Source organism: Miscanthus floridulus, chromosome 5, assembly GCF_019320115.1.
Source record: "Miscanthus floridulus cultivar M001 chromosome 5, ASM1932011v1, whole genome shotgun sequence".
NCBI classification, from domain to species: domain Eukaryota; kingdom Viridiplantae; phylum Streptophyta; class Magnoliopsida; order Poales; family Poaceae; genus Miscanthus; species Miscanthus floridulus.
The window spans coordinates 114883190-114900358 of record NC_089584.1 but is presented as its reverse complement, the minus strand read 5'-3'; the positions used below and the strand labels follow the sequence as shown (position 1 = coordinate 114900358).

Here is a 17169-nt window from a genome sequence, read left to right as displayed (position 1 = left end):
GGGGTAGAATTTGGGTACATGTGTTCATAGGGGTGACTGTGTAATTCTAAAAAAAAAGTTAGGCGATTTAGTTGTTAGAGATTAAAATTAGATAAAGCCAAGAGTTGCGGGGCCAAAGCTGAGCTTTTAATCCCAACAAATAACAAAGTCACAGTTTTAGGACACACAAGACTCGCAAAGAAAAAGTTCTTGAATACACAGGCCACCGTCGTGTCCTATTCATGATCATTGGCAAAGAAAATCTAACAGGCTAGAAATAGGGTTTACTTGGATTTGTGATAATTTGGAAAAGGACAAAATGTTACTTGAACATTAGTGCATTAATCTAAAGTTCCCGCCGAGCATCTCCAAGAGTTTCTTAAATTTTCTTTCTAAAAACATCATATTTTCTAACTCCTAAAAAGATATTAGGAGAAAAAAGAAGTCCATCTCTAATAGTACCTAATATTCCACTCTAAAAAGTTAAAATTTAGTGCCACTTGGATTTTTTTTTCTTCGACGCCACCGCCGCTCCTCCTTCCTTCGTCGTGCGGGGCTTGTGCCCTAGCCCTGCAGTCCCAGCCGACCGTGACCACCTCCTAGCAGACCGGCACCACCAGCAGTCATGCGCGTGCATCGGCTAGATATAAGCTAGTAGCGGGAACAAGCTAGCCATCGGCAGCAGCAGCAATAGTTGCCGGCCATCTACTAGGATCACAGTAGCATGTAGGATTTTTCAGTTCAGTACAATCAGCGAGAAGAAGCTGAAGCACACAGCCGGCCGGCTTGCCCCTTCGACTCTGACCACCGCATCGCGGAGATGGATCATCGATCTGCATGTCGCTACTCATGCCTAGATGTACATCAGTACATGTACTACTAGCACGCGCCTGTAGCCGTCGCGACTCGCACCCGTCCTTCGTCAGGCAATCTCGGAGGCAACTGGGCTGGACACGCATGACGCTAGCTAGCAAGAAGCACACAGCCGACTGCGGGCAAGGCGGCGGCGCAGCAAGCCCACAACAAAACAAGGAAGACGTCTACCCTCGACGGTGAGCGTTGGACGACGCGAAGGAACTTGCGAACTGGTGATGGACGAGGCGAAGGAACCTCTTTCTGCGCGACGAGAGTCCGCGTAGTTTTACGCGGACGAGGAAGATTTTTTTGTTGTAACTTCTAAAATATTAGGAGATTGTATTAGGAATTGTTGGAGAGGGATTTTTTTACTTCTTTCTGAAAACTCAGGATTAGAAAAAGGCTCAGGGAACTCTCGGATACGCTCGAATGCTGGCTGAATCCATCGGGCCAAATGTTGCAGTTGCAGACCGAAATGAATAGGGAGAGAATAGTGCTGAGAACTAGGATGCGCTCACTTTCTATCCTCTCCGCCGCACCCGATCCGATAGTGTCACTCTCCTAGTCTCGCCGCTCCCTTGCTCTCTGTTCTTGAGGTTCTCTCCTCCCACCGAGATTCCGGAAAGAAAAGGAAAAAGGTGAGCCAACGCCAAGAATAAAAGATTGGCCGGGGGGCGAGAGGAGACGGAACCAAAAGCGAAACAGGCAAGAGGACGCTTCCTTGCAAGGAGCAGCTTGTCTCTGGAGCCTGGAGGTCGTTCGCTCGGTTCCGCTGCTTCCTTCATCAAGATGAGATTTTGATGCGGTTCGTCAGACTGGGTATTCTTCGAACAAGTTCATTCTTTAGGGTTTAATCTGTTATATCAGATAATAATGATCCGGGTGCTGATCACTTATGCAGGAGGTTTTTTTCCTGGTTGGGATATTGTGCCTATTTAGTGCCTAGAGTTGTCCATATGTTCATTCTCCTGGCCACCATGGATATTTGGTACTTGCATGTTCTCTTGACTATTCAATCATTAACCAGTATTCTAGGGGTTACTTGAATTTTTCAGCTACCGAAAAAAGCTCAAATTTCTTTCGATTTTGTTGGAACTTAGAGTCTTGAGTTGTTGAAGTGCTTTGGCACCTCTGTTCGACTTGCCCAGTTAACCATAGACGAAGAATTTTACTGGCACCTTTTGTCACAAATGGACGACGGAGTAGACCTTCCAAGCCACCTTCTGTTACCACACCCTGACATCTCTCATGGATTCGACGATTTCCTGAAGAGTACAGATGCATGTACTCACACACACACTTGCAATCCGCCGGCTCCATCGGTCGCTATACATAGCCACACATGCCTCCACACGCACAGGCAGGTCATAGCCTCTAGCGAAGAGCTGAGGACGCCTCGAAAACCTCTCGGAAACAGAGAGGCTGTGCGCAAGTACAGGGAGAAGAAGAAAGCGCATGCGGCCTTCCTAGAGGAGGAGGTCAAGAAGCTGCGCGCCACCAACCAGCAGCTGCTGAGGAGACTGCAGAGGCATGCGGCACTTGAGGGAGTTGAGGCTGAGGTGGCGAGGTTAAGAGGCCTCTTGTTTGATGTCCAAGGCAAGATCGATGCAGAGATCGGTGCCTTCCCGTTCCAAAAGCACCGGAGCTTTGGTTCTGTTATTTGCACAGATCCTACTCTTTGCTTTATTAATGATGATGCAGAGGTTGCAGTTGCAGCCCGGGAAGAGAGCTCCGGACCAACAAATTTTGATTTTGAGATCGATGAAAGTGGCAGTATTTCACGTGAATTAGATATCCCCGAAGTGGTTAATTCCATGGATGCTGCTGCAAGCTTGGTGAACTCAGCCTCACTGGCTGAATGACTTTGGCCAAGCTGCTTTAGACCATTTTCAGATACATCCCAGCTTGGTTTGCTTGCTGCTGTTACCTTGTTGGTATAATTTTGTTACTTATACCCTAGTTTTGAATAATTAGTTGCTGTGGGTAGGTTTGTGAAGTTGATATACCCTGTCTAGACGCCTGCTGGTTGCAAAGTTCTAATTCTACTTTGTAACTGCTCAGTGTGTACTGTGCTTATCTGATACTGGTATATGGAGGAAGTTCTATTCTGTGTTCTGCAGAATTGCAGTGCTAATGCAGTATTGGCCCAAAATGTTTCCTGATCTGAGACACTCGGTATGTATGCAGCTATTGTCTTACTGACAGCAGCACTTCATTGTTAGAATAGTATCTGACTTGCTGCAAGGAGATGGCAATGAGCATTTCAGCATCGTCTTTCAAAATGTATTTGCTTCGAAATTTTGTTGTTCAGACATAGTTCCATATAGGTGGGCGTTGCTGCTACCATAGTTTGCTTAAATAAAGCACAATGCACCACTGTTTGTCAAAGTGTTTGCTGTGTCTATAAATTTAAGTGATTTCGGAGCCGTTAGAGCATCTTCGAGAGTTTCCAAAAATTTTCCCGAAACTTTGAGTTTCTCAAGCCACTAAAAAATATTGGGAGAAAAAAAGAAGAGTTTCTCCAACAGTTTCAAAAAAATCACTCCCAAAACATCGAAAACTTGGTCCCACACAAAATTGCTGCAACGTCAGCTGCATCCAGGACTGCATCAAACGGCCAGCCGCCACCGTCGTCGTCGACCAGATTGCCTCGGGAGCAGCATCGCGCATGGCGCATGGAGCTCGTTGGCAGCAGCATCGCGCACGGCGCATGGAGCTCGTTGGGAGCAGCATCTTGCAAGGCCGGGAGTGCGCAAGACGTTCGTGGACTGCTGCGCTGTGCCTGCGCGCAGCATCCTGCGCAGCTACGGCGTGCGCCTGGACGAGCGCGACGTCTCCGTGCACATCGTCTTCAAGGCCGAGATGCGGAGCTCCTTGGCCCGGGTTCGCAGGCGCCGCGCTCCTACGCGTGTTCGTCGACGGCCAGCACCACGCGCGTGCGTGCTCGTGGCGGAAGGCATGCTGCTCGGTGCCGGCGGCAGCGGTCACGAGCTCGCAGCAAGAAAATTGCCGCAGAAACTGTCGCGAGGAGATTTCCCAAATTGTGAGAGCGCGCGTATTTTTACGCGCAATCGGCGGTTTTTTTTCTAAGTGCTAAAACATTGGAACGTAGGATTAGGAGTCGTTAGATATGCATTTTTTCAATCTTTTCAAAAATCTTAGATTGTGAGTTTTTCTTTTGGGAACTCTTGAGATGCTCTTACATTTCTATCTAGCTTTTCTTATCTCAGTCTCACTGTTCTGTTAATATTCCGTACATTCTGAAACATAATTGTGGATGGCTCGTTCGGCTGGTTGAGCCGGATGTGTCTGGGGATGAAAAACACTGTTCACTCTCTCACAGATTTCTCCAGATTTATTTAGATTCCTCTAAATTCTTCCCAGCGAACATGCCCAAAACATGTAATTGTGGATGGCACTTGTTTGTCTTATCTTTGCATAATGGAAGCATACATAACCCTTTATTTTCATTCTTGTGCTGACTGTAAGCAGATGGTCCTCGCAAGTCAAATACCACATGGTGCACCATGTATCTTTCGTCGACTAATCATATAATGCATAGCATCAACAATACTTTGTAGCGTATTCACGTACACATATCAAGCAACTTTTCCCTAGATATTCTTTCAGGAGCACCCTTTTCAGGGGTGTTTGGATTTAGTTCCTGTCACATCGGACATTTAGATGTTAACTAGAAGAACTAAATATAAGCTAATTATAAAATTAATTGCACAGATAGAGACTAATTGACGAGACAAATTTATTAAGTCTAATTAATTCATCATTAGCATATGTTTACTGTAACACCACGTTATCAAATCAGAGACTAAGTAGGCTTAATAAATTTGTCTCGTAAATTAGTCTTCATCTGTGTAATTAGTTTTATAATTAGTCTATGTTTAATATTTCAAATTAATAACCAAGTATTTGATGTGATATGTACTAAAGTTTAGGAGAGGGTATCCAACATCCTTGGCCAGGTTGGCGAGGCAAGTAGATATTCTTTCAGGAGCTACCCTTTCTAGCCTCAAAGCGCTAGGTCGTTCTTCACCGATGTCGAGGTTCGTCGTTCGGCGCACCTGTTACATATTTTATGGCCTTGGCCCACATAATATTTAATATATCAAATAAACTCTAAGAACCATATAAATAATGTGCACGTGATGGTTTAATACCATACGAAATTGTTAATGGAAGTGAAGCGTGGCGTGGCGTGCCTGTGATGATTTGCCTCTTAAGTCGAGTAAATACAGGAGTTTCTCTAATTAACGCTGATTAATATGGGAGTTTCGGAAGTTATAGAAGTTTCCAATTCTAATGACGTGAGTTCTGGATGGGAGTTTCTCCTGTCGGTGTTAATTCCGCGACGTCTCTCCCGTCTCCTGATCTCTTGTGTTCGCTCGTCTTGCCGGGCTACGAGATAAAAGTCTCATCCCATCGTCCATTCATTCTTCTTCAGACACTTGCAAAAACTACAGCTTCCGCTGATCATATAGCTTCTCCGTCCTAATCCTCTGCGCGCATGGAGAGCTGGGAGAGCAGGCCTCCAAAACCGCTGTCCGTGTAGCGACACTTGCTCAGGTGTGCTGGCGATCAGGTTTTTAAGGAGCGTCTCCGCGACTGCTCGCTTCTTCGAATCGTCTCTGTCTTCTTTTTGGTGGCCGCCGAGGTCGTCGTCTTCTTTTTTCTTGGATCGTCTTCTTCCTGGTGGACGTTCAAGGGACGTCACTGCGAACACCTTCCTACATCATCTGTGGTCCATGATTTCGAGCAACACACTATGTCAACTAGTGCGAATGGAGCCACCGGTGCCTTGAGCATCCGCATGGTATAATCCAATCCTTCTTGAATTTGTTAAATTTCAATATTTTTTCTGCTATGACCAGTATGTTGTTCATGTTCATCTTTGCTACATTTGTGAGTAGTATTTTTACACATGTGCATATACATGTTGTCACAAATTTACTATGGTGTTTCTAGATTAAATTTAACTTGAAAATGTCTAAACTCCTAACAACACTTCAAGCGAGGAGGGACGAGGGAAACCGCAGGCGGCAGGCAGCAAGGGCAAGAGGCGTCTCTCTTAAATGTGCTCCGTCCTGTTGCTAGGTTTCGTTGGCAGGACCGCAGGAGCTTGCTTGTAGCTTTTGAGCATAGTATGCCTATCAAGTATCAACTGTTTGTGGAAAAAAGACAGTGCCAATAATGTGTTTGTTTCCTGATTTTTTCCTAGAATTTTAACTACATAAATTTTTGTTGGTTAACGAAAAAATTTCCAATCTGAAAGGTGTGACATCAATTCCGTTTTAACGAAAAATCTCCAAAGTCGGGTGTCGCGCACTTTCGTGCAGCGTCGCCCCGCCCGATGCACCCGAACGGCCAAACCCCATCAGGCCGGCAGTTTTCTGCCCCAGCCGGCCAGCCCCTAGCAAACGTGCCGACGGACGGTCATCTGACGGATCCACCCCCACCCCCGAATTTTTTACTTTTTAGCCCTTTTTCCGAAAGTTTCTCTCAAATAGACCCCTGGCGGAAAGAATTCCAGAAATGGACCCTTGGCTCGGCGCCAGAGTGAGTGGCGCCGAGCTCGGCGCCAGAGTGAGTGGCGCCGAGCTCCTGGCCATGGGCAAACGGCCTGCAAGGGGCTCGGCGCCAGAGCGGATGGCGCCGAGCTCGGCGCCGTAGATCTTGGCGCCGAGCTCGGCGCCACTCACTCTGGCGCCGAGCTACCTGCATTTAACCCCCGCCCAGCCTTCTTCCCTGAGCGTTCTTCCTCTTCTTTCTCCTCGGGTTTTTTTCTCGCCACTTCATCCTACCTCACGAATCGACATATTGGACCTTGAAAACCTTGATTTGATCCGTAGATCTTCGAGAGCAAGGTATCCTCGCTCCCCTCCTTGTTTTTTTCGCATCGATTCGGTATATATTAGTCGGATTTTTGAACCTAAGAATCGTCATCACTTAGGGTTTCATTGTATCCCTTAATATATGTATTATACAACTGTAGGTTCATTTCAAGGCGTGAAAAATGCTAGCAAACCAAGCCGAATGTAGTTATGTTATGGGTTTTATTGTTGTGGATGAAATGAGAAACCCTAGGTTTAGGGTATAATGTTAACTGCTTTTGGTTCTTATAACGAAATTGATTGTATTGTAGTTATGGTTCTCATTGATATTTTGTTGTGATGTTTTTATTTATGTTTGCTAAATTACATCCTATTTGTTAGATGCAAGAAATGTTTCGGGAGGAGTTTTGGCGAAAACGGGGTCGTCCTCGCGAATTATACCCCGACGCGTCTAGCAAAGATGCCCCTGTTCCCCTGACCTTCCTGTCCCTAACTGTGATTGTGGTTTCCTGGCCCATGTTTTTCAATCGAAACATCCGGACACAGCCGCGCGTTGCTTCTACACATGTAGTCGGTTTAATGTAAGAAATTATTTGTACTATCCTTTTTCTTTATTTGTTTAAGTATGGTACTAATATATTATTAGAATCTCGTTGTGTAGGACCATGAGAGGTGCTTTTTCTTTCAGTGGATCGATGGTGCAGAAAAGTTTGATCCTAGGTACCTGTTTTTCGACGATTGGTTTAGAGGGAGACATCCACGTGAGCACTTCAAGCGGTGGGTTCCACCCCCCCTAACCCTCCGGCAATGACGGCTAAGGAGAAGCACCTAGCCGCCGTTAGACGACTCGAGGAACCTCCTCTGTGCGATTGCGGAGATCGAGCTGTGATAAACCCTGAGAATACGTTGGAGTTTGTGTGTCCAAACAAGCATGAAGTAAGTGCAAAGTGTATGTGTTAAAATCTTGAGCTATATGTGTTTATGTACTAATGTCTCATTATTTAGGTGTATTCAATGGCGAAGTGTCATTTCAAGGAGTGGTTGTATGGTCCTAAGAACAAATGGCCGGAAGAACCGCGGAGGGTTAAGGAAAAGAAGAAAGAACGTGTAATCTACAAAGCACCTCCTGTCATGTGCGAATGTGGAGTAAAATCCAACTATGGCCTAGTCCCTTCGGAGCTTGGAATAGGTCATTATTGCGGCCATATGATTGAGTATGATGAGGTTTGTTATAATTCTGGTAAACATGAAATCGTATTTTGTTTGTTTTCCTAATACATATATGATATAATATTTGTTTTGAACAGAGCACTAGGAAATGCAGTTGGGAATGTTATGATGGTCAAGCTAAGTTCTTGGATGAACTGAAGAAGAGGCAACTAATTGCACGGAAGAGGGGATATGGACCTGACTACGTCAACCTATTCGTTAAACATCACAAAGAAAAGATGTGTGAGTTTGCTAGACAGCGCGATATTTGTAACCCGATCGATGTTGGGCTTAACAAATGGGGATTGGAGAGGCGAACGACGTTAGAGGAGGAGAGGGCAAGGAATGAGGCAAGGGAGGAGACAAGAGTACAGATGCAGGTCTTGGACGAGCATGTTGCTACATTATGTGCTAGTGAGTGCTTGAAAACCTTTTTTCGTTGCCTGGTTTTAAATGTAATATTATCGAGTTGCTAACTGATTGCATTTTATACATCAAGGGATTGGTTGCAGCGGGGAACATGCTGCAGAGGTGGCTCATGCAAGATATGAGGAGAAGAAGTTAGATGCCCATAGATCACGAGCTGGTCGCACTGTTCAATCATCGATTGTGCTGTGTGATGATGGAGACGAGGATGAGGACGACACTGGCAGACTGAGTGAGCTCATTGCTTTAGCAGAGGCGGGCATACAGGCGCAGGAGGCTGACGACGACACAGGCAGACTGAGCGAGCTCATCTCTCTAGCAGAGGCGGGCATTCAGGCGCAGGAGGCTGACGACGACACTGGCAGACTGAGCGAGCTCATCGCCCTAGCAGAGGCAGGCTTACAGGCAGAGGAGGATGACGACGCGTTCTTCACTCAGGCCACAGCGGCCGCAGACGAAGCGAAGGCCGCTTACTACAGGCGACAGGCAGGTGAGAGCAACGCAGTTGAGTCTAGCCGCAGCAACAGGGTTGTAGTAGAGGACTGGTACTCGGATGATGAGTTGCTTACTCAGTACGTTTCAGATTGAGGATTTGGAGGTGCATTTGCCCCTTTGTCTACTGTCGGCACTTAGTTATACTATTAATATGTTGTGTAATATGATATAGTATCTAACTTTTCATTATGTGGTTGTTTTCATTATCAATGGTCTTAATATTCCGCTTAATAATACAGACTTATTTCTATTTGAACACGTGCTGCATAAAACAGTTAACGACATACGATATTATAGAAATCAACACACGGAACACATTAAATGGCATGTGACTACAGGTACCGAACCTGGGTACATAGTTTTCTTTGACTAAACCTAACATGCCTTAGGTAATTAAACCATGCCTTCGGTAATTAAACCTAACATGTCTTAGATAATTAAACCTGGGATTCTCCACAAGAAAAACATAAACTTATCCTAGTAGTGTGGCCACATAGCAAATTGTGTTGCACCTTCTCCATAGTAGCCTCCCGTTGTTGGTGGTGGTGGTGGCGGGGGTGATGGGGGAGACCCCTTTTTCTTGTGGTTAGGGCAGGTGCAATATGGATCATTGCAGAGTGCCTCCTGTGAATCGGCACCATTGTTGTTATCGTCCTGTTCGTCGTCCTTGTAACCGCTGTTAACTTCCCTTTCTAGATCGAAGATACGGTCTTGTAGGTAGTAGATGTACTCCGCATGCGGATAAATAGGTCGAGGATCGACCCACCTACTGAACCCACAGTTTTCTTCTGTCAAGGAAGACTACAAAAAGTATGTCGTGTAAGTGATATACAAGACAAACATAATGAAGAAACAAATAGTAAAAGAAATTACCCATGCTCGCGGGCATTTGAAGAAACGACGACCTCCATCTATTCCCTCGGTGAACATCTGCACTAGGCAGTCCTCACCATGCATGCATTTTGGCCACTCTTCTTTCCTTTCATCGTATCCTGTCAGTGGTGCCTCTTTGGTGAAATCACTTTTGCTCTCAACTGGGAACCTCTCATAAAGAGCTTCCTCAAAGAAATCGGGACCAAGAGGACCCTCCCACCCCCAGGTAGTTTTCTTCCCCTTTCCTCTCCCTCTGGACGACCCTCCAGACATTGGTACTACAACGAAAGCAAATGCTGAGGAGTGTTCTTCTTCCTTATTGTTTGTGTGAATGAGAGAGAGTGAGTGGTTATTTATAGGTCAAGAGGAGGAATGGAGGCCTGTCAATGTGCCATGTCAGCGATCCGTGTGCCGCTTTACCTCAGCCCTTGGATCAAACAGTCATATGATGGATGGTGGAGATAGAGTTTAGTTGTGCTTCCTTGCATGTTGTCCTTGCAGCTGAGAGGTCTATATCAGTGATGTGATAATTCGATGATGTCCGTGTATCTGAAAAGTCTATATTTATTCTATGAAAATCATAGATTCTCTGAAATGCATAGGTTCTTGTACACAGCGTATGTACAAATATTCCTGGATTATAAACGTAATAAATTTATAGTTAATCTGTGTACTATATTTGTGTATTTGTACAAGTATAGTATGATTAAAGATTCACGAAAAAAATTCGCAAGATAAGGTCTTATATTAGAAGCATCCACAGTTACAAACAGAGACATCAATATATATTCTAAACATTTACTCATCCAACAAGCATAATGCAACCACAACGAATATCACAACTAACATAATATGTCATGCAAAGTACAAATAGTCCACAATATTCATACGGTCCCGAATAATTAAAGATAAGTAAATACAATAGTTCATAGTAACATCTACCACGTCCCTCACTGTCTCCTACTCTTGCCCCTACCCTTGTGACCCAGAGCGCTGGTGCCTGGAGTGTAAGGGTCACGGGGACGGCGTCGCCTAGTGCCTAGAGGCGGTGTAGGATAAGTCGAAGGAGCGTCATGGAGCTGAGAGGGCCCAAGCTCATCGTGCCTCTTGTCCATGTCATCGTCGTCCTCGGCGTCCTCGTCCTCCTCCTCGTCCCCTGTAGCTGCTTGACTAGAGGAACCCAAGGCTCCTCTTCCTGCGGAAGGATCATACACGTCATGCATCGTGTTTGTCCTGCAACCACAACGACCAGCCGCACGGCGTAGACGACGTGACAGCCTCTGTTGTACAAAACAATGTTAAGTGAAAGAATATAACGTATTAATGATTTGTTTGAAAGAATATTTGTAATCTTATATCTAGGAAGCCAAGTATGTAGTCATCATTGACTCTAGGCCGAACGCGCTCGATCTCTTCAACTGAGCTTCTCAGTGTATTGCCCTGCAACAATGTTTTCAATATTAAGACTTCTGAACACCTAATGTATTACAAGGGTTATATAACTACAATAGATAACTCCTAACGTCGGTCCAAGAACACCTAATGTATTGTTATGTAACTAAACGTAACAAAATAAGTCGATTGGCTTACCACTCTGTCCAAGATCGGTCCTGCCTCCACCTGCCTTCCTGCACGAGTGGACCGGTCGTACGTCGTGTCCTCATCGTCGGAGGACTCGATGTCGGCGTAGTCAGCTTCGGTCCACTGTAGTCTGAGCCTGCACCTTGTCGAACGCTGGTACCAAGCTTGGTACCGCCTGAACTCACGGTTCGTGTGTGGCTCGTTGTTGTCGTCCAGGTTGTCGTGCATCTCCTCCCATTCCTCAATGTAGGACTGGTGGTGCCTCTCCCAGTCAAAAATCTTCTTGTTCCTCTGACGATCCAACCTGCACGTATGTCATCGTTACATTAATCCACGTACGTGGCACCATATTATAATAAATGGACCATCATCATGACTCATTTGAAATATCAAAACACTTACTTGTGTAAGTCAACGCCAGTTGAGAACATAGGCATAGACCAAAGCTGTCTCACTCCAAATTGGCGTGCAACCCTATCTGGCAGGTGGTACTCGATAGCATAAAAGCAGATTAGAGGACACCTCATCCTATAGAAGTAGTCGTCGGCCCCACATACGGTGCTCAGCTGAAAAAGTAGTGCGTCCTGTCCACCATATGGCTCCCACTCAACCTGCATCATGTTCAAATAAGATGTTAGATGGTATACTAATCCTTTTAATAGGTGCATGGAAAATAAAATTTACTTACACTAGACGCCGTCAGCGAATCTAGCTCGTTCGTGTACTGAATGTACGCCCGGTCTATCCTCGTGTGCGAAACCCTGACCTGGTCCCAAAGGTACGCCCACGTCGGCTGACGACTTGGAGGCTGACCTTCGAACCACTCACGACGAGCAAGTACCTCTGGACGACCAACTGGAAAACGAGCCCACATCCACAGCTGTAACAGGTACATGCATCCACCAAGTGACGGGTTCGCCGTAGACCGACGACACCCCTCGCACAACTGCCGGTATAGAAAACACAAGACTGCAGAGCCCCAGCTGTATTGACCCACCTGGTCCCAGTTACTGAGGCAGTGGATCCACATCCAGGACGCATTATCACCCGTCGCGTCTGGAAAGAGAACACAAGCAAAAAGGTGTAGGATCCACGCCCGGCAGTAGTACACAACCGTCTCCTCATCTGCCTCCTCGGGGCACTGTGCGAACTCTGTACGTAGCCATGAGATGGGAACTCCAGAAGTGCGAGCCCCTTGCTCGCCAAGCTCACACCCAAGGAAGGCCTCCACTCGTGCTCTCCATCCCTCTGACCTGCACTACCCGGTGACTGGGTTCCCATGAATCCTTAGGCCTAGCATCTTCTGACAGTCCTGAAGCGAGACTGTCATCTCCCCGAAAGGTAGGTGGAAGCTGTGAGTCTCCGGCCGCCACCTATATTTAAGACCAAGGAAGATTACTTGTCAAACAGTCAATCGCATTAACAAATGGCCATGAATGGAGGCAATGATTCACTTTAATACCTGTCTACCAACGCAGTTATCGCCGCTGAGTTGAACTTGGGCAACCCACGACGAACCTGAAAGGAGATGACATCTAGGCCAGCTCTTTGCAGGAATGGAGTGTACCTATCTTCGTACCGAATGTCCAAGAACCCACTGTGGGTCCTAGAACGAAGGTGCGGAAGGTCCTGCATCGAAGATAACATAGTAACATGTTACTTCACGAACACATGTACGAATAAAACTTATAGATTATTACCTGCCCCAGCGTAATGAGACGTCCTCTGTGGGTCTCCTCGTACATCGGGTCGAGCAGGTGGAATTGCTCCATCCTACAAAAAAAGTGAATGAATTAAAATTGCAATGTACAATGAAACATGAACTTATAAATGTATACATAATTGACACAAATACAAGCATAAATTGAGACATGCATAATTAAATATATGATACGACAAAATATAAAATAATACTATAAACCAATAGTCCTACCTCACTAATCTGCCAATGGCAACTTCGTGAGTTGTGGCCAAGTCTACCGCACTTGCCGCACTCGTACTGCTCGGGATCAGTAACAAATGGAGTTCCTCTCCCACGCCTAGTTCTTCCGGGTATCTGATCCATAACCATCCTATGTCTCGTCCTCTGCCTTGATCCACGCTTGTTCCAACGGTAAGCTGGATCCGCAATGTACTTCGGCCCTTCATAAGGAGGCCACTCTCCAGGGTCCCAGAAAGGCACGAAGCGAGGGCTCCATGTGTTCACAAGCGTGTTGACACTGAACTCGTGAGGTATCCTCCTCTCGATATTATAGTTGCGATGCCTAGCTGCTGCCACCAAATGCGAACATACAAAGTGGTATTGCCTTGGTTTACCACAAGTGCACTTGAAATCTTGGAGGACAACCACATGTATCCTCGACTCTCGGACCTCGCCATCGGACGTTGTACCGCCCCTATGCTCGACCTGATAAGTCCCTGTGGCGTGGTCAAAGCATGCAACCTCATGTGTGCTAGCCCTTTCTCTTGCCTTCTCTAGGTGTGCCTTTGGTTTCGGAGCCCATATCTCTCCATCACTACTCAACTGCAATGCTTGGGCGTGTCTATCGTTGAACCAGGCAACAAGCTTATAGAAGGTGAATTGAACAATTGCATTCACGGGCATACCATGTATCCCCAATAGTAATTTATTGAATGACTCTGCCATGTTGCTGTATTGAAACTCGTACCTCCAGCCACCATCGTCATGAGCTCTCGTCCATTTCTCCAAATCCCTCATCAAACCCGTGAGCCATTGTCTACCTTCTGCATTTGATGTGGTTCTGACCTGCTCCAACTTTTCCCTAAAGTACTTGTCCTCAAGCTGTCGAGCAGCCTCCTGCAACAGATCAAAGTTTTTCTTGACACTATCCTTCCGTAGGAGATTCTCAGCAAGGTGTCGAGTACACCAACGATGGTGCAAAGGTGCATAACCCTCTAACTGCTCTCGCACGGCATTAAGTATGCCCTGATGCCTATCAGATATGACGCCAACCTCCCTGCCAGGGCCAACCACATGTATCCGGACTAGCCTTAAGAACCATCCCCAACTGTCATTGTTCTCCTTCTCAACCAAAGCAAATGCTAAAGGAACCAACTTGTTGTTCGCGTCATAGGATATGGCTATAAGAAGTGTGCCCTGGTATTTGCCAATCAAGAACGTACCATCAATGGAGAAGACGGGACGACAATGCCTAAAGGCCTCGACACACTGAGGAAAGCACCAGAAGGCATGGAAAAATATCTGCCTCCCATCCTTCCATGCATTAGGTTTTGGGATGTACTCATAATGCATGCCTGGATTCACCGCTTTGATTGCATTGAAAAGAACTGGCAGCTGCTCATACCCATCCTCCCAGTCCCCATATATCATGTTCCACGCTCGCTGCTTAGCCCTCCATGCTTTACCATAAGTTATCACATATCCTCCATACAACGCCTCAACGGTCCTGATAATTGTTCTCACCTTCATGTTGGGTTCTCCCTGCAAAATTCCCATCAACCGCTTGGCAATTAGGGTAGATGTCAACTGCCGATGCCTCAGTGTCAGCTCATGGTCAGCACAATTGTGTGGCCCAACTACTTTTGTGATCTTCCATTTTCCGGTCACCTGTTGCTTCCTTGCACAAACCCTACATGGGCAGCGTTCCTTGTCACACACAACTATGTAACGACGCTCCACATATGAATGCAATACCCTGTAAGGCCTCTTTCGTATCACTGCAAAAGCCTGCAACCACCTCTTCAAAGCAGGGAGGTCATTGAACAGCCTTCCCTCCTCAATTACCATGTTAGAACCAGCCTCAGGAGCTTCTAGGAGCTCATCATCACGTCCTTCTGCAAACGCCAGATCAGAATGAGCAAGATCACTAAACTCATGAACTCTAGGATCACGGCGGTCGGGAAAAATACGTCTCATCATCTCAACATCACTCTCCGTCAGCTCTCCAACAGGACGATCATCATCAGAATCAAGAGCCCTAGCCATCTCATATGGCTCCGAATCATTCATAATTTCAACATTATTGGAGCCACGAAATCCATCTGAAAAGTGCACTTGCGCAGCAACATGGGCCACATCGATATTCTCAGGAATGTCTCCTGCAACGTCATTACAGAAATCAGGAAAGAATGAAAAAATACCATGATTCTGATGAGCTCCCAAAAACCATGCGGTTAAGACACTTACTCGGATGATTCTGTGTCAAAGGGATCTCATAAGGAGGATCTGACACGAAAACATGAGTATGACAACCATCTCCAAATAACGCATTGGGGGCAGATTGAGCATCAGAAACCGTAGGCGCAATCTGCACATGCAGGTAAGGTTTTGGAACGGGAGGGTCGATGTGTGCCGGATGATCCATTGTAGGGGTAAACCCATGAGGGATTGGATCAACTAACACCCGACGAACAACCACGTCCAAACATTGCAGCTGGCTCTTCATAGCCGATCTCACATAGTTGTCCCACTGATCCGCACAACCAATTGAGATCATTCGCCTGAAGATGTTGGGAGGACAACCTAGGTGCAGTACACCATCAACTGCAATGTCATCATCTCCAAAGCAATGCAGCTCCTCCTGAGCCCTTGCAACCATATCACTAAATGAAGGCCTATCATTGAATAGCACAGGCACACTTTGCATGTCAAGAAACTCAACATATCCATAACGATCGCTTTCAACCGTGCCTCCATGATATATGGTCACTAGGTTGTCCATCTATTTAAAAAACGTAACAAAACACATGTCCTTTAGTCCAAATTATACGATAGATAGTACCTAATAAGTACTTTCTAACTACAAACTAAGTAATCATGATCATAACTACGTATATATTTATAGTGTACTCACTAAATAGCAAGATCATATGTAGTTAACTACAAATATAACTACATATCTAAGTAGCTATCTAACTATATCTATTTATCAATGTATCTATGTTTCTATCTATCTACATATATATATAACTAAATCAACTAACAAAGTCATCACAATATAACTAGTCAATAACATACACCAACTAAATAGGTACATTGCATATTCATATTTTATACCTTTCCGGGTCGACGGACGATGGGCGTAGGTCTAGGCGAATATCCGGGACTGCGGTGGCGCGGCCAACGACAGAGGTGGCGCGCGGCGGTCGCGGGGTGGCCGGCGCTCCGCGCTGCGAGACCGGCTCGACGGCCGCGGGAGGCGGGGCGAGGCGAGGACAGCGGTGGACGTCGGCAAGGCAGGGCGAGGCCCAGGCCGGCGGTGGAGACAAAGGCTACGACGACGGTGGAGGGCGTGGCGGCTCGGCGCTGCAGAAAACCAACGGCCAACAGCGCGAGGACACGGCGGCGCGGTGCGGGCTCGGGCGAGGGAGCGGAGGCAGCGGCGCGGGCTCGGCCCGCCGGAGCAGCAGCGGCTCGAGACGGGCCGGCGCGGCGCGGTGCCTCGGGGAGGCGGTGCGCGGACCGGGCTGGCCGCAGGGTCGAGCAGAGCGCTCGACGGGCCTGGCGCTGCGCGCCTTGCGTAGCCGCCCTGTCGCCGTAGTGGCGGCGGGTTTCGACGCGGCGCGGCGGGCAGCCAGGGGGCCGGTCCGGCGGCTCGCGCGGGCGGCGGGGTGCCGCGGCGGGCGCGCGTCGGCGGGCGCGGCGTGGGCGGGGCGGCTGCGGCGGGGGACTGGCTAGGCGAGTAGGAGGAGAAGAAGGCCGGGCGGGATAGATATTTACGCCGAGATCGGCGCCAGAGTGAGTGGCGCCAGTGGCTCGGCAGCCAAGATCTACGGCGCCAGCTACGGCGCCATTCTCCTCTGGCGCCAGAGCTCCTTGTCAGGCCGTTTTTGCCCGTGGCGCCGAGCTCGTCGCCACTCACTCTGGCGCCAGAGCCAAGGGTCCATTTCTGGAATTTCTTTCCGCCAGGGGTCTATTTGAGAG

General features: G+C 47.2%; 2 protein-coding genes and 1 long non-coding RNA gene across 6 annotated transcripts; all 3 read left to right on the top strand.

Moving 5' to 3' along the window:
* The first annotated feature begins 1488 nt into the window (after window positions 1–1488).
* LOC136453153 (basic leucine zipper 23-like) lies at window positions 1489–2925 on the top strand. 4 transcript variants are annotated; one of them, XM_066453728.1, is made up of 3 exons: window positions 1489–1639; window positions 1736–1822; window positions 1935–2925. In XM_066453728.1, the coding sequence occupies exon 3, from the start codon at window positions 2025–2027 to the stop codon at window positions 2694–2696; it is 672 nt and encodes a 223-aa protein (XP_066309825.1). In that variant the 5' UTR covers window positions 1489–1639; window positions 1736–1822; window positions 1935–2024; the 3' UTR covers window positions 2697–2925. The 4 variants fall into 4 exon arrangements, with proteins under 4 accessions (XP_066309825.1, XP_066309826.1, XP_066309824.1 ...); XM_066453729.1 differs by having other exon boundaries at window positions 1489–1653; window positions 1983–2925; XM_066453727.1 differs by having other exon boundaries at window positions 1489–1653.
* A 4229-nt stretch (window positions 2926–7154) lies between these two features.
* LOC136453152 (uncharacterized) lies at window positions 7155–8285 on the top strand. The gene is made up of 4 exons (XR_010758958.1): window positions 7155–7261; window positions 7342–7616; window positions 7686–7904; window positions 7988–8285. It is a non-coding gene; the product is annotated as an uncharacterized lncRNA (long non-coding RNA).
* Window positions 8286–14157: 5872 nt separating this feature from the next.
* On the top strand, window positions 14158–16923 carry LOC136455164 (uncharacterized). The gene is made up of 2 exons (XM_066455303.1): window positions 14158–14168; window positions 16332–16923. Exons 1-2 carry the CDS (start codon window positions 14158–14160, stop codon window positions 16921–16923), a joined length of 603 nt encoding a protein of 200 aa, XP_066311400.1.
* The last annotated feature ends 246 nt before the right edge of the window (window positions 16924–17169 follow it).